The following is a 21816-nucleotide window of genomic DNA, read 5'->3' as shown; positions in this document are numbered from 1 at the left end:
TTTGTGTGCACCGTGTGTGTGTTTGTGTGCAACTTGTGTTTGTGTGTGTGTTTGTGTGTGTGTTTGTGTGCACCGTGTGTGTGTTTGTGTGCACCGTGTGTGTGTTTGTGTGCACCGTGTGTGTGTTTGTGTGCAACGTGTGTTTGTGTGTGTGTTTGTGTGCAACGTGTGTGTGTTTGTGTGCACCGTGTGTGTGTTTGTGTGCAACGTGTGTTTGTGTGTGTGTTTGTGTGCACCGTGTGTGTGTTTGTGTGCAACGTGTGTTTGTGTGTGTGTTTGTGTGCACCGTGTGTGTGTTTGTGTGTATGTTTGTGTGCACCGTGTGTGTGTTTGTGTGCACTGTGTGTGTGTTTGTGTGCACCGTGTGTGTGTTTGTGTGCAACGTGTGTTTGTGTGTGTGTTTGTGTGCACCGTGTGTGTGTTTGTGTGCACTGTGTGTGTGTTTGTGTGCACCGTGTGTGTGTTTGTGTGCAACGTGTGTTTGTGTGTGTGTTTGTGTGCACCGTGTGTGTGTTTCTGTGTGTGTGTTTGTGTGTGTGTTTGTGTGCATCGTGTGTGTGTTTGTTTGTTTGTGTGTGTGTGTGTTTGTTTGTGTGCACCTTGTGCCTATGTGTGTGTGTTTTGTGTGTGTGTTTGTGCACCGTGTTTGTGTGCATCGTGTGTTTGTGTGCGTGTGTGTGTGCATGTTTGTTTGTGTGCATGTGTGTGTATATGTATGTATGCGTGTGTGTCCTAACCAAAACCCCTAAAGTCGATTGACGCAGGCCACGCTAATTAACATAATCCCAAAATCCACAACAAAATCAGTCTGTTTAAACTAGAAGTATCTGCGTCTCAATCCGCTATGTCGCCCTTCGGCATCTGCGTTGCCAAGTGGCAAATCTACCCCAGTGTTTTTCAGACCAGAAGACATCCTGAAAATCAGTCTTCTCACAAAAATGTCTGTAGCGTCTGAACGGTTTGGGCTACACTCTATGTAAAGATGAGACTCTCACAGTTTTTAGTTAAATAAATAATTGATACCTACAAGGCTCCTAAAATTCTAAATCAAATAGAACATGATCCATGTTATGACCATGTTAAAACAGGAGTTATGGTTTAATCAGCAGCAGATTTATCATGAAGATGCCATGTTATTATTCAATTTAAAATATAATATCTAAACAATACGCTCTCTCTCTGTGTGCCCCCCTCTGTTCTCCCTCTATCTCTCTCTGTCTGCCCCCCTCTGTTCTCCCTCTTATCTCTCTCTGTGTGCCCCCCTCTGTTCTCCCTCTTCTCTCCTCTGTCTCCCCCCTCTGTTCTCTCTCTCTGTCCCCCCTCTGTTCTCCCCTCTTCTCTCTCTGTGTGCCCCCCTCTGTTCTCCCTCTTCTCTCTCTCTGTGTCTCCCCCTCTGTTCTCCCTCTTCTCTCTCTGTGTGCCCCCCTCTGTTCTCCCTCTTCTCTCTCTCTGTGTGCCCCCCTCTGTTCTCCCTCTTCTCTCTCTCTGTCTGCCCCCCCTCTGTTCTCCCTCTTCTCTCTCTCTGTCTGCCCCCTCTGTTCTCCCTCTCTCTCTCTGTCTGCCCCCCCTCTGTTCTCCCTCTCTCTCTCTCTGTCCCCCCCCTCTGTTCTCCCTCTATCTCTCTCTGTCTGCCCCCCCTCTGTTATCCCTCTTCTCTCTCTCTGTCTGCCCCCCTCTGTTCTCCCTCTTCTCTCTCTCTGTCTCCCCCCTCTGTTCTCTCTCTCTGTCTCCCCCTCTGTTCTCCCTCTTCTCTCTCTCTGTGTGCCCCCCTCTGTTCTCCCTCTTCTCTCTCTCTGTCTCCCCCTCTGTTCTCCCTCTTCTCTCTGTCTCCCCCTGTCTGCCCACCCTCTGTTCTCCCTCTTCTCTCTCTCTGTCTGCCCCCCTCTGTTCTCCCTCTTCTCTCTCTCTGTCTGCCCACCCTCTGTTCTCCCCTCTCTCTCTCTGTCTGCCCCCCCTCTGTTCTCCCTCTTCTCTCTCTTGTGTGCCCCCTCTGTTCTCCTCCTCTCTCTCTCTCTCTCTCTCTCCCTCTCTCTCTCTCTCTGTCTGTCTGCCCCCTCTGTTCTCCCTCTTCTCTCTCTCTGTCCCCCCCCATCTGTTCTCCCTCTATCTATCTCTCTCTCTCTCTCTCTCTCTCTCTCTCTCTCTCTCTCTCTCTCTCTCTCTCTGTGGCCCCCTCTCTTCTCTCCCTCTTCTCTCTCTCTGCCTGCCCCCCTCTGTTCTCCCTCTTCTCTCTCTCTCTCTCTCTGTGTGGCCCCCTCTCTTCTCTCCCTCTTCTCTCTCTCTGTCTGCCCCCCCCCTGTTCTCCTCTCTCTCTCTCTGCTCTGCCCCCCCCTCTGGTCTCCCTCTTCTTTCTCTCTGTGTGGCCCCCCCTCTGTTCCCTCTCTCTGTGTGGCTCCCCTCTATTCCCTCTCTTTGTGTGGCCCCCTCTGTTCTCTCTCTCTCTCTCTCTGTGTGGCCCCCTCTGTTCCCTCTCTGTGTGGGCCCTCTCTGTTCCCTCTCTCTGTGTGGCCCCCCTCTGTTCCCTCTCTCTGTGTGGCTCCCCCTCTATTCTCTCTCTCTCTGTGGCTCCCCTCTATTCTCTCTCTTCTCTCTCTGTGTGTGGCCCCCTCTGTACCCTCTCTCTGTGTAGCTCCCCCTCTGGTCTCTCTCTTCTCTCTCTCTCTGTGTGCCCCCCTCTGTTCTCCCTCTATCTCTTTGTGTGCCGCCCCCTTGTTCTCCCTCCTCTCTCTCTCTGTGTGGCCCCCTCTGTTCTCCCTCTATCTCTTTGTGTGCCCCCCCTGTTCCCTCTCTCTGTGTGCCCCCCTCTGTTCTCCCTCTTCTCTCTATCTCTCTCTGTCTGCCCCCCCTCTGTTCTCCCTCTTCTCTCTCTCTCTCTGTCTGCCCCCCCCTCTGTTCTCCCTCTCCTCTCTCTCTCTCTGTTCTCCCTCTGTCTCCCCCTCTGTTCTCCCTCTTCTCTCTGTCCTCCCTCTGTTCTGTTCCCCCCTCTCTCTCTCTCTGTCTCCCTCCCTCTGTTCTCCCTGGCCCCCTCTCTCTCTCTCTGTCTCCCCCCTCTGTTCTCCCTCTTCTCTCTCTCTGTGGCCCCCTCTGTTCTCCCTCCCTCTCTCTCTCTCTCTCGATCTGTGTTCCCCCTCTGTTCTCCCTCTCTCTCTCTCTCTGTGGTCTCTCTCTCTCTCTCTCTCTCTCTCTCTCTCTCTCTCTCTCTCTCTCTCTCTCTCTCTCTGTCTCTCTCACGCTCTTCTCTCCCAACACCCTCTCTCCCTAATCATAACCCTCTCACACATATTCTCTCTCTCCTTTTCTCCGTCTACCACTCACACACACTTTCTCTCCAACACACACACACACACACACACACACACACACACACACACACACACACACACACACACACACACACACACACACACACACACACACACACACACACACACACACACACACACACTTGCTTTCTCTCTCTCACACTCACACACTTTCTTTCCCCAGAGGTGTCTGTGTCGTCAGTACTGTGTCTGTCGTCAGTGAGAGAGTTACCAGTCCAGGTGAGGGAGCTGTATGGTCAGGGCTTTGTCCTGGTGGCCGTCCATCCCTTCGTCCACCCCTGTGGCCCCAGACCTGCACGCGTCCAACGCCAGCTACACAGAGCTGTCCTCATCAGAGAGACACACAGGTACAGAAACACACACACACACAGTCTCACACACACACACGCACACTTTCTCACACACACACACAGTCTCACACACACACACACACACACACACACACACACAGTCTCACTCACATACTCACGCACTCTTTCTCACACACACTCTGATGTGTGTATGCACACATGACTGTAAGTCGCTTTGGATAAAAGCGTCTGCTAAATGGCATATATTATTATTATTATATACACACACACACAGTCTCCCTCTCATACACACACACACACACATTCAGTACCAGTCAAAAGTTTGGACACACCTACTCATTCAAGGGTTTTTCTTTATTATTACTATGTTCTACATTGTAGAATAATAGTGAAGACATCAAAACAATGACATAACACATATGGAATCATGTAGTAACCAAAAAAGTGTTTAACAAATATTTTATATTTGAGATTCTTCAAAGTAGCCACCCTTTGCCTTGATGACTGCTTTGCACACTCTTGGCATTCTCTCAACCAGCTTCATGATGTAGTCACCTGGAATGCATTTCAATTAACAGATGTGCCTTGTTAAAAGTTAATTTGTGTAATTTCTGTCCTTAATATGTTTGAGCCAAACAGTTTTGTCAAGGTAGTGGAGGTATACAGAAGATAGCCCTATTTGGTGACAGACCAAGTCCATATTATGGCAAGAACAGTTCAAATAAGCAAAGAGAAACGACAGTCCATCATTACTTTAACTTCTTGCGTCGAGCCATCCCGGATCCGGTATCGTGACTACAACCTCAAGCTCATTACCATAACGCAACGTTAACTATTCATGAAAATCGCAAATGAAATGAAATTAATATATTTGCTCTCAAGCTTAGCCTTTTGTTAACAACACTGTCATCTCAGATTTTCAAAATATGCTTCTCAACCATTGCAAAACAAGCATTTGTGTAACAGTATTGATGGCTAACGTACCATTTAGCATTAGCATTCAGCATGCAACATTTTCCACAAAAAACATAAAAGCATTCAAATAAAATAATTTACCTTTGAAGAACTTCAGATGTTTTCAATGAGGAGACTGTTAGATAGCAAATGTTCCGTTTTTACAAAAAATATTATTTGTGTCGACTAATCGCTCCGTTTTGTTCATTGCGTTTGGGTAAGGAAAAAAAATAATAATAAGTCATTAACTTTTTTCCAAATTAACTCCATAATATCTACAGAAACATGGCAAACAATGTTTAGGATCAATCCTCAAGGTGTTTTTCACATATCTATCGACGATAAAATCCATCGTGGCAGTTTACTTTCAATTCTGAAGAAATGGAACGCGCATGGATTTACAGATTACGCACACAGGACACCGGGCGGGACACCAGGTAAATGTAGTCTCTTATGGTCAATCTTCCAATGATATGCCTACAAACACGTCACAATGCTGCAGACACCTCGGGGAATATACAGAAAGCGCAGGCTCATTCCTGGCGCATTCACAGCCATATAAGGAGACATTGGAACACAGCGCCTTCAGAATACGGGGCATTTCCTGTATGAAACATCATCTTGGTTTCGCCTGTTGCATTAGTTCTGGGGCACGCACAGATAATATCTTTGCAGTTTTGGAGACGTCAGAGTTGTGTCTTTCCAAGGCTGTGAATTCCATGCATAGTCGAGCATCTTTTCGTGACAAAATATTGCGCTTAAAACGGGCACGTCTTTTTATCCAATAATGACACAGCGCCCCTATAGGTTCAAGAGGTTAAGACGTAAAGGTCAGTCAATCAGGAACATTTCAAATTTCTTCAAGTGCAGTTGCAAAAACTATCAAGCACTATGATGAACTTGGCTCTCATGGGGACCACCACAGGAAAGGAAGACCCAGAATTACCTCTGCTGCAGAGGATAAGTTCATTAGAGTTATCAGCCTCAGAAATTGCAGCCCAAATAAATGCTAACAGACACATCTCAACATGAACTGTTCAGAGGAGACTGTGTGAAAGCGTCCCACCTGGCCAAAAGCCAGGGGAAATGTAGAGCTCCAAATTCAAATAAATGACTATAAAAATCAATCTTTCATATATCACACATGCAAGATAGCAAATTAAAGCTACACTTGTTGTATTTCAAAAAGGCTTTTCGGTGAAAGCAAACAATGCTATTATCTGAGGATAGCACCTCCGTAAACAAAGAGAGAGAAGCATATTTCAACCCTGCAGGCTGAATACAGGTAATGAGTGGAGAACAGGAGGGTTTCTTAAAGAAAAACTAACAGGTCTGTGAGAGCCGGAATTCTTACTGGTTGGTAGGTGATCAAATACTGATGTCATGCAATAAAATGCTAATTAATTACTTAAAAATCATATAATGTGATTTTCTGGATTTTTGTTTTAGATTCAGTCTCTCACAGTTGAAGTGTACCTATGATAAAAATTACAGACCTCTACATGCTTTGTAAGTAGGAAAACCTGCAAAATAGGCAGTGTATCAAATACTTGTTCTGCCCACTGTACACACACACATACACACACTCACTCTCATTTCCCTCATTCAATAACTGCTACACAGAACATAGAGATACATAGTTAGCTAAGACCTTTCTCACCAGCAGGAGCCTCATCGGAATTCTTTTCTCACCCACAGAATCTGTGAAATGGAAGCAGAATCCTATTCTCTTCCTGGGATTTTCGGGAGAGATCTATTCTCAACCGTGGAATTCTTGAAGCATATGTGTAGAATGGGAAATGTATACAGCATATTTTTCTTTCATACTCCCACACACATATGCTTACACATACTAACATACCCCCCTCCCCATTTTTATTGATCACTTGCTCACACACGCACACATACATAGTTGGGTGCTTGGCTGCTCCTTTGATGCCCCTCCTGCCAAGTGGCACCTGTCACCGTGGAGACGGCTGATTGTATCATCAGCACCCACCGGAGGGGAACAATGTGCAAAGAGAGGGGAGCCATGAGGCCTCTCCATCTCGCTCCCCTCCTCTCCATCTCGCTCTCCTTTCTTCATCTTGCTCTCCTCTCCATCTGTCCTCCTCATCTGTCCTCCTCATCTGTCCTCCTCATCTGTCCTCCTCATCTGTCCTCCTCATCTGTCCTCCTCATCTGTCCTCTCCATCTGTCCTCCTCATCTGTCCTCCTCATCTGTCCTCTCCATCTCTACTCTCCATTTCTCTCTCCTCTCCATCTCTCTCTCATCTCTCCATCTCTACTCTCCATCTCTCTCCTCTCCATCTCTCTCCTCTCCATCTCTCTCCTCTCCATCTCTCTCCTCTCCATTTCTCTCTCGTCTCCATCTCTCTCTCATCTCTCTCCTCTCCATTTCTCTCTCCTCTCCATCTCTCTCTCATCTCTCTCCTCTCCATCTCTCTCTCCTCTCCATTTCTCTCTCCTCTCCTCCCTCTCCATCTCTCTCTCATCTCTCTCCTCTCCATCTCTCTCTCCTCTCCATCTCTCTCTCCTCTCCATTTCTCTCTCCTCTCCATCGCTCTCTCATCTCTCTCCTCTCCATTTCTCTCTCCTCTCCATCTCTCTCTCTCCATTTCTCTCTCTCTCCATCTCTCATTTCTCTCTCCATTTCTCTCTCATCATCTCTCCTCTCCATCTCTCTCTCCTCTCCATCTCTCTCTCATCTCTCTCCTCTCCATCTCTCTCCTCTCCATTTCTCTCTCCTCTCCATCTCTCTATCATCTCTCTCCTATCCATCTCTCTCTCCTCTCCATCTCTCTCTCCTCTCCATCTCTCTCTCATCTCTCTCCTCTCCATTTCTCTCTCCTCTCCATCTCTCTCTCATCTCTTTCCTCTCCATTTCTCTCTCCTCTCCATCTCTCTCTCATCTCTCTCCTCTCCATCTCTCTCTCCTCTCCATCTCTCTCTCATCTCTCTCCTCTCCATCTCTCTCTCCTCTCCATCTCTCTCTCATCTCCATATCTCTCTCCTCTCCATCTCTCTCTCCTCTCCATTTCTCTCTCCTCTCCATCTCTCTCTCCATCTCTACTCTCCATCTCTCTCTCCTCTCCATTTCTCTCTCCTCTCCATCTCTCTCTCATCTATCTCCTCCCTCTCCATCTCTCCTCTCCATCTCTCTCCTCTCCATCTCTCTCCTCTCCATCTCTCTCTCCTCTCCATCTCTCTCTCCTCTCCATCTCTCTCTCCTCTCCATCTCTCTCTCCTCTCCATATCTCTCTCCTCTCCATTTCTCTCTCCTCTCCATTTCTCTCTCCTCTCCATTTCTCTCTCCTCTCCATTTCTCTCTCCTCTCCATCTCTCTCTCTCCTCTCCATTTCTCTCTCCTCTCCATCTCTCTCTCATCTATCTCCTCCCTCTCCATCTCTCCTCTCCATCTCTCTCCTCTCCATCTCTCTCCTCTCCATTTCTCTCTCCTCTCCATCTCTCTCCTCTCCATCTCTCTCTCCTCTCCATTTCTCTCTCCTCTCCATTTCTCTCTCCTCTCCATTTCTCTCTCCTCTCCATCTCTCTCCTCTCTCCATCTCTACTCTCCATCTCTCTCCTCTCCATATATCCACTTATCGCTCCTTGTCTCTCCGTTAACATCATTCCCCTTTCGTTCTTGCTCCTCCTCTTCCATCCCTCTCTCCTCCTATTCCATCCCACTCTCCTCCTCTCCTTTCCTCCTTTTCTCCTATCACCCAGGACGCTGTCATCAGAAACCTTAGAAACCAGAGTGACTGCGGTTTTCTGTTTCAAAACTGTCTAAACATGTTATAGATGCTGTCTGAACATGCTATAGATGTTGTCTGAACATTTTATAGGTGTTATAGATGCTGTCCAAACATGCTATAGATGCTGTCTGAAGATGCTATAGATGTGTTATAGATGCAGTCTGAACATGTTATAGACGCTGTCTGAAGATGTTATAGACACTGTCTGAAGATGCTATAGATGTGTTATAGACACTGTCTGAAGATGCTATAGAAGTGTTATAGACGCTGTCTGAAGATGCTATAGATGTGTTATAGATGCTGTCTGAAGATGTTATAGATGTGTTATAGACACTGTCTGAAGATGTTATAGATGCTGTCTGAAGATGCTATAGATGTGTTATAGATGCAGTCTGAACATGTTATAGATGCTGTCTGAACATGTTATAGACGCTGTCTGAAGGTGCTATAGATGTGTTATAGACGCTGTCTGAAGGTGCTATAGATGTGTTATAGACACTGTCTGAAGGTGCTATAGATGTGTTATAGACACTGTCTGAACATGTTATAGACACTGTCTGAACATGTTATAGACGCTATCTGAAGATGTTATAGACGCTGTCTGAACATGTTATAGACACTGTCTGAACATGTTATAGACACTGTCTGAAGGTGCTATAGATGTGTTATAGATGCTGTCTGAACATGTTATAGATGCTGTCTGAAGATGTTATAGATGCTGTCTGAAGATGTTATAGATGCTGTCTGAACATGTTATAGATGCTGTCTGAACATGTTATAGATGCTGTCTGAAGATGTTATAGATGCTGTCTGAAGATGTTATAGATGCTGTCTGAAGATGTTATAGATGCTGTCTGAACATGTTATAGATGCTGTCTGAACATGTTATAGATGCTGTCTGAACATGTTATAGATGCTGTCTGAACATGTTATAGATGCTGTCTGAACATGTTATAGATGCTGTCTGAAGATGTTATAGATGCTGTCTGAACATGTTATAATTTCCCTGAAGCAGAAGAGATGACTAGGCTCCAGCACATGAGGATCCATTGTTTTGTTCACTCCTTCATCAGTCCTTTCTACACGTTCATCAGTCCTTTCTACACGTTCATCAGTCCTTTCTACATGTTCATCAGTCCTTTCTACACGTTCATCAGTCCTTTCTACACCTTCATCAGTCCTTTCTACACGTTCATCAGTCCTTTCTACATGTTCATCAGTCCTTTCTACATCTTCATCAGTCCTTTCTACACCTTCATCAGTCCTTTCTACACCTTCATCAGTCCTTTCTACACCTTCATCAGTCCTTTCTACACGTTCATTAGTCCTTTCTACACGTTCATCAGTCCTTTCTACACGTTCATTAGTCCTTTCTACACGTTCATTAGTCCTTTCTACACGTTCATCAGTCCTTTCTACACGTTCATCAGTCCTTTCTACATGTTCATCAGTCCTTTCTACACGTTCATCAGTCCTTTCTACTCCTTCATTAGTCCTTTCTACACCTTCATCAGTCCTTTCTACACCTTCATCAGTCCTTTCTACACCTTCATCAGTCCTTTCTACACCTTCATCAGTCCTTTCTACACCTTCGTCAGTCCTTTCTACACCTTCATCAGTCCTTTCTACACCTTCGTCAGTCCTTTCTACTCCTTCATTAGTCCTTTCTACACGTTCATCAGTCCTTTCTACATGTTCATCAGTCCTTTCTACACGTTCATCAGTCCTTTCTACATGTTCATCAGTCCTTTCTACACGTTCATCAGTCCTTTCTACACTTTCAACAGTCCTTTCTACACGTTCATTAGTCCTTTCTACACGTTCATTAGTCCTTTCTACACGTTCATTAGTCCTTTCTACACGTTCATCAGTCCTTTCTACACGTTCATTAGTCCTTTCTACACGTTCATCAGTCCTTTCTACATGTTCATCAGTCCTTTCTACATGTTCATCAGTCCTTTCTACACCTTCGTCAGTCCTTTCTACTCCTTCATCAGTCCTTTCTACATGTTCATTAGTCCTTTCTACACTTTCATCAGTCCTTTCTATCGTTCACGTTCATCAGTCCTTTCTACATGTTCATCAGTCCTTTCTACACGTTCATCAGTCCTTTCTACGTTCATCAGTCCTTCATCAGTCCTTTCTACACAGTCCTTTCTACACGTCTTCGTCAGTCCTTTCTACACCTTCATCAGTCCTTTCTACACCTTCGTCAGTCCTTTCTACTCCTTCATTAGTCCTTTCTACACCTTCATCAGTCCTTTCTACACCTTCATCAGTCCTTTCTACACCTTCATCAGTCCTTTCTACACCTTCATCAGTCCTTTTCTTCATCAGTCCTTTCTACACGTTCATCAGTCCTTTCTACACCTTCATTAGTCCTTTCTACACGTTCATCAGTCCTTTCTACACGTTCATCAGTCCTTTCTACATGTTCATCAGTCCTTTCTACACCTTCATCAGTCCTTTCTACACCTTCATCAGTCCTTTCTACACCTTCATCAGTCCTTCCTACACCTTCATCAGTCCTTTCTACACCTTCATCAGTCCTTTCTACACCTTCATCAGTCCTTTCTACACGTTCATCAGTCCTTTCTACACCTTCATTAGTCCTTTCTACACATTCATCAGTCCTTTCTACACCTTCATTAGTCCTTTCTACACGTTCATCAGTCCTTTCTACACGTTCATAAGTCCTTTCTACACGTTCATCAGTCCTTTCTACACGTTCATAAGTCCTTTCTACACGTTCATCAGTCCTTTCTACACGTTCATCAGTCCTTTCTACACGTTCATTAGTCCTTTCTACACCTTCGTCAGTCCTTTCTACTCCTTCATCAGTCCTTTCTACACGTTCATTAGTCCTTTCTACACGTTCATCAGTCCTTTCTACACGTTCATCAGTCCTTTCTACACGTTCATTAGTCCTTTCTACACGTTCATTAGTCCTTTCTACACGTTCATTAGTCCTTTCTACACCTTCATCAGTCCTTTCTACACGTTCATTAGTCCTTTCTACATGTTCATTAGTCCTTTCTACACGTTCGTCAGTCCTTTCTACACCTTCTTCAGTCCTTTCTACACGTTCATCAGTCCTTTCTACACGTTCATCAGTCCTTTCTACACTTTCAACAGTCCTTTCTACACGTTCATCAGTCCTTTCTACATGTTCATCAGTCCTTTCTACACCTTCATCAGTCCTTTCTACACCTTCATCAGTCCTTTCTACACGTTCGTCAGTCCTTTCTACACCTTCGTCAGTCCTTTCTACACCTTCATCAGTCCTTCCTACACCTTCATCAGTCCTTTCTACACCTTCATCAGTCCTTTCTACACCTTCATCAGTCCTTTCTACATGTTCATCAGTCCTTTCTACACCTTCATCAGTCCTTTCTACACATTCATCAGTCCTTTCTACACCTTCATCAGTCCTTCCTACACCTTCATCAGTCCTTTCTACACCTTCATCAGTCCTTTCTACACCTTCATCAGTCCTTTCTACACCTTCATCAGTCCTTTCTACACGTTCATCAGTCCTTTCTACACCTTCATTAGTCCTTTCTACACGTTCATCAGTCCTTTCTACACGTTCATCAGTCCTTTCTACATGTTCATCAGTCCTTTCTACACCTTCATCAGTCCTTTCTACACCTTCATCAGTCCTTTCTACACCTTCATCAGTCCTTCCTACACCTTCATCAGTCCTTTCTACACCTTCATCAGTCCTTTCTACACCTTCATCAGTCCTTTCTACACGTTCATCAGTCCTTTCTACACCTTCATTAGTCCTTTCTACACATTCATTAGTCCTTTCTACACCTTCATTAGTCCTTTCTACACGTTCATCAGTCCTTTCTACACGTTCATAAGTCCTTTCTACACGTTCATCAGTCCTTTCTACACGTTCATCAGTCCTTTCTACACGTTCATCAGTCCTTTCTACACGTTCATCAGTCCTTTCTACACGTTCATTAGTCCTTTCTACACCTTCATCAGTCCTTTCTACACCTTCATTAGTCCTTTCTACATGTTCATCAGTCCTTTCTACATGTTCATCAGTCCTTTCTACACCTTCATTAGTCCTTTCTACACCTTCATCAGTCCTTTCTACACCTTCATTAGTCCTTTCTACACGTTCATCAGTCCTTTCTACACGTTCATCAGTCCTTTCTACACGTTCATTAGTCCTTTCTACACGTTCATCAGTCCTTTCTACACGTTCATCAGTCCTTTCTACACCTTCATTAGTCCTTTCTACACCTTCATCAGTCCTTTCTACATGTTCATCAGTCCTTTCTACACGTTCATCAGTCCTTTCTACAACTTCATTAGTCCTTTCTACACCTTCATCAGTCCTTTCTACACCTTCATCAGTCCTTTCTACACGTTCATTAGTCCTTTCTACACGTTCATCAGTCCTTTCTACATGTTCATCAGTCCTTTCTACACCTTCATCAGTCCTTTCTACAACTTCATTAGTCCTTTCTACACCTTCATCAGTCCTTTCTACACCTTCATCAGTCCTTTCTACACGTTCATTAGTCCTTTCTACACCTTCATCAGTCCTTTCTACACCTTCATCAGTCCTTTCTACACGTTCATTAGTCCTTTCTACACGTTCATCAGTCCTTTCTACATGTTCATCAGTCCTTTCTACATGTTCATCAGTCCTTTCTACATGTTCATCAGTCCTTTCTACACCTTCATCAGTCCTTTCTACACGTTCATCAGTCCTTTCTACACGTTCATTAGTCCTTTCTACACCTTCATCAGTCCTTTCTACACCTTCATTAGTCCTTTCTACACGTTCATCAGTCCTTTCTACACGTTCATCAGTCCTTTCTAAACCTTCATTAGTCCTTTCTACACCTTCATCAGTCCTTTCTACACCTTCATCAGTCCTTTCTACACGTTCATCAGTCCTTTCTACACGTTCATCAGTCCTTTCTACACGTTCATTAGTCCTTTCTACACGTTCATCAGTCCTTTCTACATGTTCATCAGTCCTTTCTACACCTTCATCAGTCCTTTCTACACCTTCATCAGTCCTTTCTACACCTTCATCAGTCCTTTCTACACCTTCATCAGTCCTTTCTACACCTTCATTAGTCCTTTCTACACCTTCATTAGTCCTTTCTACACCTTCATCCGTCCTTTCTACACCTTCATTAGTCCTTTCTACACGTTCATCAGTCCTTTCTACACGTTCATCAGTCCTTTCTACACGTTCATCAGTCCTTTCTACACGTTCATCAGTCCTTTCTACATGTTCATCAGTCCTTTCTACACCTTCATCAGTCCTTTCTACACGTTCATCAGTCCTTTCTACACGTTCATTAGTCCTTTCTACACGTTCATCAGTCCTTTCTACACGTTCATTAGTCCTTTCTACACGTTCATTAGTCCTTTCTACACGTTCATCAGTCCTTTCTACACCTTCATCAGTCCTTTCTACACGTTCATCAGTCCTTTCTACACGTTCATCAGTCCTTTCTACACGTTCGTCAGTCCTTTCTACACCTTCGTCAGTCCTTTCTACACGTTCATCAGTCCTTTCTACACGTTCATCAGTCCTTTCTACACGTTCATCAGTCCTTTCTACACCTTCATCAGTCCTTTCTACACCTTCATCAGTCCTTTTCCTTCATCAGTCCTTTTACACCTTCATCAGTCCTTTCTACACCTTCATCAGTCCTTTCTACATGTTCATCAGTCCTTTCTACACCTTCATCAGTCCTTTCTACACCTTCATCAGTCCTTTCTACACCTTCATCAGTCCTTTCTACACGTTCATCAGTCCTTTCTACATGTTCATCAGTCCTTTCTACACCTTCATCAGTCCTTTCTACACCTTCATCAGTCCTTTCTACACCTTCATCAGTCCTTTCTACACCTTCATCAGTCCTTTCTACACGTTCATCAGTCCTTTCTACACCTTCATCAGTCCTTTCTACACCTTCATTAGTCCTCTCTACATGTTCATCAGTCCTTTCTACACGTTCATCAGTCCTTTCTACACCTTCATTAGTCCTTTCTACACCTTCATCAGTCCTTTCTACACCTTCATTAGTCCTTTCTACCGTTCATCAGTCCTTTCTACACCTTCATCAGTCCTTTCTGCACGTTCATCAGTCCTTTCTACACCTTCGTCAGTCCTTTCTGCACGTTCATGTGTTTCTTTGAGAAGAAAGTCAGTATGCATCCTAAATGGCTATTCCCTACATAGTGCACTACTTTTGATCATAGCCCTATGGACCACTATGAGCCCTGGCCAAAGTAGTGCACTATATAGGGAATAGGATGCCATTTGGTACACATCTAAAAAAGGCTCATGTCTTCCTTAATCCCTCTTTCATTTCTCTCCAGTTCAGAGAAGTCCCAGCTGATGTGGGCAGGCCATCGCCTGGAGACAGACGTGTGTGTGGCGGGTCACCAGGCCCCCGACCCGGATGTCATCCAGAACTACGTGAAGAAGGTCACCATTAGTCCTAAAGCACAGATCTAGGATCAGCTTACTACTCCCACTTAGCTCCACTCTGAGAGGAGTTGCCCATAGGCACAGATCTAGGATCAACAAATTCCTCCCAAATTTGAGCTTAAAGGGACATTACACTCCGGAATTCCTCCCCAAAATGAAACCTAAATATTTGACAGAGAAGAGACTAGGGGAAAGCTCATCCTAATTCCCTTGGATGGCACTTACCTTCCTCAGCTCCTTCCCCTACTGGTTATGTACACCTGTATCATTCTTTAGGTCCATGTAGATGGAGTGGAGGAAAGAAAAGGAGAAGTTAGGAGAGGAAACCACTTCAAACTATTGAGATGCCGCCCTAATGTCACTATCAGCTGTGACATCATAATTTAACAACCACAAAAGCCCTCTTAGTATAACAATATAGTAGTGAATTTATCTCATTCTACAGTGACCATGAGAAGTGAACAGTCAGAGCACAAAGGGGAGCGGTGATTGGATTGAAATGCACAGGGCTCAGTATAATGTGATATGGTTAGGCAGCATGACATGAATAGGCAATCAGATAGCAGCCTGGCTGCCAGGAAATAGCTGAAAAGAACCACAGACAGGAGCCAATAGGAGAGTGAGGGACAGAGAGACCGGTCTTATCACACTGCAGAGGTGGGCACTGCTTCCCTATGATACACGCACACACTAAATATGAATAAGTAAATGTCAAGGAGGTATAATGAACCTTTGGGTGGGAGTGTGTGACACACGCACGCATATATTTAGTATTTTCCGCCCCAATCTTGACAGACTGAAGTGGTGGGCAGTGTCTGTTCAGTGTCTCCCTTATTCATCTGTCTCGCTCCACAAAATGTGTGTGTGTTGATTGTCTTTGTGTTGATTGTGATTGGTGGAGGGATGATAATGGGGAAAGAGGTCTCATTATTTTGTGTGGTAGTTAGCATTCTGTGTTCTCTCTGACGAGCCCCACTCAAACTGTCAGCGTTAATATCAACTGACAATTAACCAGAGGAGCTCCGTGTGAGGGAGAAGGAGAATGACAGACACACACACACACACACACACACACACACACACACACACACACACACACACACACACACACACACACACACACACACACACACACACACACACACACACACACACACACACACACACACACACACACACACAGTGGATAATTAGGTTCCTTTGTCATTAGAATATTTGATCTTTAGGGACGATTAGATTGGCTCTTATTTTGCATAATGTCTATTGTGTAAATGAGCCTCTGTGTTGGTGAGTGTGTAAATGACGTATGTGAATCAATATACCAAGCATTTCATTCACAGAACAGTACACCAGAGCTAACAGACAATGGAAGCCAAAGGCCCCACTGGCCAGATGTGTAGCTATTAGAATACAGAATTAAGCAATAAGGCCCGAGGAGATGTGGTATATGACCAATATACCACGGCTAAGGGCTGTTCTTTCACGATGCACCACAGAGTGCCTGGATACAACCATTAGCCATGTTATACTGGCCATATACTACAAACCCCCAATGTGCCTTATTGCTATTATAAACTGGTTACCAATGTAATTAGAACAGTAAAAAGTATATTTTTGTTATACCCATGGTATATGGTCTAATATATCACGGCTTTCAGCCAATCAGCATTCGGGGCTAAAACCACCCAGTTTATAATTAGAAATATAGCCCGGGCCGTTTCTATTTCTGTAGCTACCCATCAATCCTGTGTGTTGACGTGCCTAACGACAGATCGCTGCATGAATCTGAATGGCTCAATCACATTAGTCGCCTACAGCTCCTGGTCCGTCATGTTACTGTGTGGGGTATTACAGCTCCTGGTCTGTCATGTCACTGTGTGGGGTATTACAGCTCCTGGTCTGTCATGTCACTGTGTGGGGTATTACAGCTCCTAGTCTGTCATGTCACTGTGTGGGGTATTACAGCTCCTGGTCTGTCATGTCACTGTGTAACTGTGTGGGGTATTACAGCTCCTGGTCTGTCATGTCACTGTGTGGGGTATTACAGCTCCTGGTCTGTCATGTCACTGTGTCACTGTGTGGGGTATTACAGCTCCTGGTCTGTCATGTCATTGTGTAACTGTGTGGGGTATTACAGCTCCTGGTCTGTCATGTCACTGTGTGGGGTATTACAGCTCCTGGTCTGTCATGTCACTGTGTCACTGTGTGGGGTATTACAGCTCCTGGTCTGTCATGTCACTGTGTAACTGTGTGGGGTATTACAGCTCCTGGTCTGTCATGTCACTGTGTAACTGTGTGGGGTATTACAGCTCCTGGTCTGTCATGTCACTGTGTCACTGTGTGGGGTATTACAGCTCCTGGTCTGTCATGTCACTGTGTAACTGTGTGGGGTATTACAGCTCCTGGTTTGTCATGTCACTGTGTCACTGTGCGGGGTATTACAGCTCCTGGTCTGTCATGTCACTGTGTCACTGTGTGGGGTATTACAGCTCCTGGTTTGTCATGTCACTGTTTCACTGTGTGGGGTATTACAGTTCCTGGTTTGTCATGTCACTGTGTCACTGTGTGGGGTATTACAGCTCCTGGTCTGTTATGTCACTGTGTGGGGTATTACAGCTCCTGGTTTGTCATGTCACTGTTTAACTGTGTGGGGTATTACAGCTCCTGGTCTGTCATGTCACTGTGTCACTGTGTGGGGTATTACAGCTCCTGGTCTGTTATGTCACTGTGTGGGGTATTACAGCTCCTGGTCTGTTATGTCACTGTGTGGGGTATTACAGCTCCTGTTCTGTCATGTCACTGTGTCACTGTGTGGGGTATTACAGCTCCTGGTCTGTTATGTCACTGTGTGGGGTATTACAGCTCCTGGTCTGTCATGTCACTGTGTGGGGTATTACAGCTCCTGGTCTGTTATGTCACTGTGTGGGGTATTACAGCTCCTGGTCTGTCATGTCACTGTGTGGGGTATTACAGCTCCTGGTCTGTCATGTCACTGTGTGGGGTATTACAGCTCCTGGTCTGTCATGTCACTGTGTCACTGTGTGGGGTATTACAGCTCCTGGTCCGTCATGTCACTGTGTGGGGTATTACTGCTCCTGGTCTGTTATGTCACTGTGTGGGGTATTACTGCTCCTGGTCTGTCATGTCACTGTGTCACTGTGTGGGGTATTACAGCTCCTGGTCTGTTATGTCACTGTGTGGGGTATTACAGCTCCTGGTCTGTTATGTCACTGTGTGGGGTATTACAGCTCCTGTTCTGTCATGTCACTGTGTCACTGTGTGGGGTATTACAGCTCCTGGTCTGTTATGTCACTGTGTGGGGTATTACAGCTCCTGGTCTGTCATGTCACTGTGTGGGGTATTACAGCTCCTGGTCTGTCATGTCACTGTGTGGGGTATTACAGCTCCTGGTCTGTCATGTCACTGTGTCACTGTGTGGGGTATTACAGCTCCTGGTCCGTCATGTCACTGTGTGGGGTATTACAGCTCCTGGTCTGTCATGTCACTGTGTGGGGTATTACAGCTCCTGGTCTGTCATGTCACTGTGTGGGGTATTACAGCTCCTGGTCTGTCATGTCACTGTGTCACTGTGTGGGGTATTACAGCTCCTGGTCTGTCATGTCACTGTGTAACTGTGTGGGGTATTACAGCTCCTGGTCTGTCATGTCACTGTGTCACTGTGTGGGGTATTACAGCTCCTGGTCTGTCATGTCACTGTGTGGGGTATTACAGCAGACTAATAGAGTGGCTTTGTGTAATTTAGCTCTGACTAAATCATTCGCCCATGATCAATACTTCAAAAAATATGAATTATGAAACATGGACCTGATACCTATGTATCAAATCATATTGATTTATATAGCCCTTCGTACATCAGCTGATATCTCAAAGTGCTGTACAGAAACCCAGCCTAAAACCCCAAACAGCAAGTAATACAGGTGTAGAAGCACGGTGGCTAGGAATAACTCCCTAGAAAGGCCAAAACCTAGGAAGAAACCTAGAGAGGAACCAGGCTATGTGGGGTGGCCAGTCCTCTTCTGGCTGTGCCGGGTGGAGATTATAACAGAACATGGCCAAGATGTTCAAATGTTCATAAATGACCAGCATGGTCAAATAATAATAATCACAGGCAGAACAATTGAAACTGAAGCAGCAGCACGGCCGGGTGGACTGGGGACAGCAAGGAGTCATAATGTCAGGTAGTCCTGAGGCATGGTCCAAGGGCTCAGATCCTCCGAGAGAGAGACAGAAATATAGAATTAGAGAGGGCATACTTAAATTCACACAGGACAACGGATAGGACAGGAGAAGTACTCCAGATATAACAAACTGACCCCCCCCGACACATAAACTACTGCAGCATAAATACTGGAGGCTGAGACAGGAGGGGTCAGGAGACACTGTGGCCCCATCCGAGGACAGCCCCGGACAGGGCCAAACAGGAAGGATATAACCCCACCCACTTTGCCAAAGCACAGCCCCCACACCACTAGAGGGATATCTTCAACCACCAACTTACCATCCTGAGACAAGGCAGAGTATAGCCCACAAAGATCTCTGCCACGGCACAACCCAAGGGGGGGCGCCAACCCAGACAGGAAGATCACATCAATGACTCAACCCACTCAAGTGACGCACCCCTCCTAGGGACGGTATGAAAGAGCCCTAGTAAGCCAGTGACTCAGCCCCTGTAATAGGGTTAGAGTCAGAGAATCCCAGTGGAAAGAGGGGAACCGGCCAGGCAGAGACAGCAAGGGCGGTTCGTTGCTCCAGAGCCTTTCCGTTCATCTTCCCACTCCTGGGCCAGACTACACTTAATCATATGACCCACTGAAGAGATGAGTCTTCAGTAAAGACTTAAAGGTGGAGACCGAGTTTGCGTCTCTCACATGGGTAGGCAGACCATTCCATAAAAATGGAGCTCTATAGGAGAAAGCACTACCTCCAGCTGTTTGCTTAGAAATTCTAGGGACAATTAGGAGGCCTGCGTCTTGTGACCGTAGCGTACGTGTAGGTATGTAGGCAGGACCAAATCAGATAGATAGGTAGGATCAAGCCCATGTAATGCTTTGTAGGTTAGCAGTAAAACCTTGAAATCAGCCCTTGCCTTGACAGGAAGCCAGTGTAGGGAGGCTAGCACTGGAGTAATATGTTCAAATTTTTTGGTTCTAGTCACGATTCTAGCAGCCGTATTAAGCACTAACTGAAGTTTATTTAGTGCTTTGTCCGGGTAGCCGGAAAGTAGAGCTTTGCAGTAGTCTAACCTAGAACTGAAAAAAAGCTGTCCTTGAAACAGTCTTGATATGTTCTTCAAAAGAGAGATCAGGGTCCAGAGTAACGCCGAGGTCCTTCACAGTTTTATTTGAGGCGACTGTACAACCATCAAGATGAATTGTCAGATTCAACAGAAGATATCTTTGTTTCTTGGGACCTAGAACAAGCATCTCTGTTTTGTCCGAGTTTAAAAGTATAAAGTTTGCAGCCATCCACTTCCTTATGTCTGAAACACATGTTTGTCCTCTGTAGTAGCATGCCTTTCTTTGTATGCTGAAATCCACACTTTTTCAATAAATGTTAATCAAATACAACCACCGACTGTTTCCTTTGTTGAAATTCAATTGGCACATGCGCATATGCGCTGATTTGCCATCTTAGAGCAACAGCAATGAGCAGTAGGTGGTTGTATTTGGTTAACGTTTTTTGAAAAAGTGTGGAACAGATACAATTGATATTTTGGGAAATGTCTCCTATAACTGCTGTTTCCATTACACATATTGCAATTATTTTTTGTGCGACATTGCTTTTGTCTAATAAACCTGGGTCAATGGAAACCTGCCTACCGTGTGTGTGTGTGTGTGTGTGTCTCCAGATCCAGGATGCGGCAGAGCAGGGTGTTCTGTTTGTGGGCTTCCTGCAGCAGCCTGGTGGGGGACCCTGTTTCCTGGGGCACATGGACCCTGAAGACCTGTCCTCCCTGCACTCCAGCCCCTCCCCCATACGCAGACACCCCACCAGTACCACTATCAGCACTACGGCCAGCCCCTCAGAACCCACTATACCAGACCTCATCCCTACAGAGTCTACGGAACCCCATCAGAACCTCTTAGAACCAGAACACGACCGGAACACAGAACTGAAGACACCAGAATACAAGTCGGTAGAACTCAGAACAATTGAACAGAATCCTACGGATACCAGTCAGGTGGAGCTGGACTTGTGCTCAACAGAACTTGTAGAGAACACACAGGACTCTACAGAAGTAGAATCAACAGACAGGGAACACAATCAGACAGGGAACACAGTCAGAATACCCTCAATAGAGGATCAACCAAACCATAGTCCAGATGACGCAGCAGACCCACCAGAGAGACTGCTGAGTCCCAGCCCAATAGATCCAGTCTGTGACCACCACAACCATGTCCCAACTGAACTCAGTAGCGACCAGGATCAATTACAGTCCTGCAACCCAATGGAAACCACATGTATAAAGAGACAACAGAATGAAAGCCAAGTAGACTTCATCAGGACTCTAATACCAAACTTCAGCCCAGCAGAGTTAACACATGGACTTGGTGGTCCAGACGCAGACAGACGGCACCAGGGAGACAGACAGAGTCCAAGCCCTCAGGCACAGAACCAGAGACTGATACCAAAACAGGACCATGGCACAGACAACCTGGTCCAGTCACCAGAACTAGACAACGGCAACCGCGGGTCAGAATCCTGGACTGAGAGGGGGTGCAACCATGGAAACAGGGGTACAGGGGGTGACCTGGATAAGTATCAGAGAAGCAGTGGAGTCCCGCCCCACAACAACAACAATCACATTCTGGTCAAGAGTCCAGACAGAGATAAGAAGGCTGTGGGGTCTCCACCAGCACAGAGAAGTGAGTGTGGGATCTACTACTGTTGCGACTGCATTACTGACAGGCTGCTGGTGTAAGATGATGCTGACAGATAGGGCAGCTCTGCCTCTGGCTCCGCAGCAACTT

At 45.5% G+C, this 21816-nt stretch overlaps 1 protein-coding gene across 1 annotated transcript in view; it reads left to right on the top strand.

Moving 5' to 3' along the window:
- Positions 1-21816, top strand: part of LOC124043217 (raftlin-like) — a 75716-nt gene that overhangs the window by 34462 nt on the left and 19438 nt on the right. Inside the window, exons 3-5 of the mRNA XM_046361545.1 lie at positions 3487-3670; positions 14713-14821; positions 20694-21711. Of these exons, the coding sequence (XP_046217501.1) occupies positions 3487-3670; positions 14713-14821; positions 20694-21711 (1311 nt within the window). The remainder of the gene's footprint in view (positions 1-3486; positions 3671-14712; positions 14822-20693; positions 21712-21816) is intronic.

Source organism: Oncorhynchus gorbuscha, linkage group LG09 (assembly GCF_021184085.1).
Source record: "Oncorhynchus gorbuscha isolate QuinsamMale2020 ecotype Even-year linkage group LG09, OgorEven_v1.0, whole genome shotgun sequence".
NCBI lineage: Eukaryota > Metazoa > Chordata > Actinopteri > Salmoniformes > Salmonidae > Oncorhynchus > Oncorhynchus gorbuscha.
The sequence above is the reverse complement of the archived record's forward strand: the minus strand, read 5'-3'. Positions and strand labels throughout refer to the sequence as shown.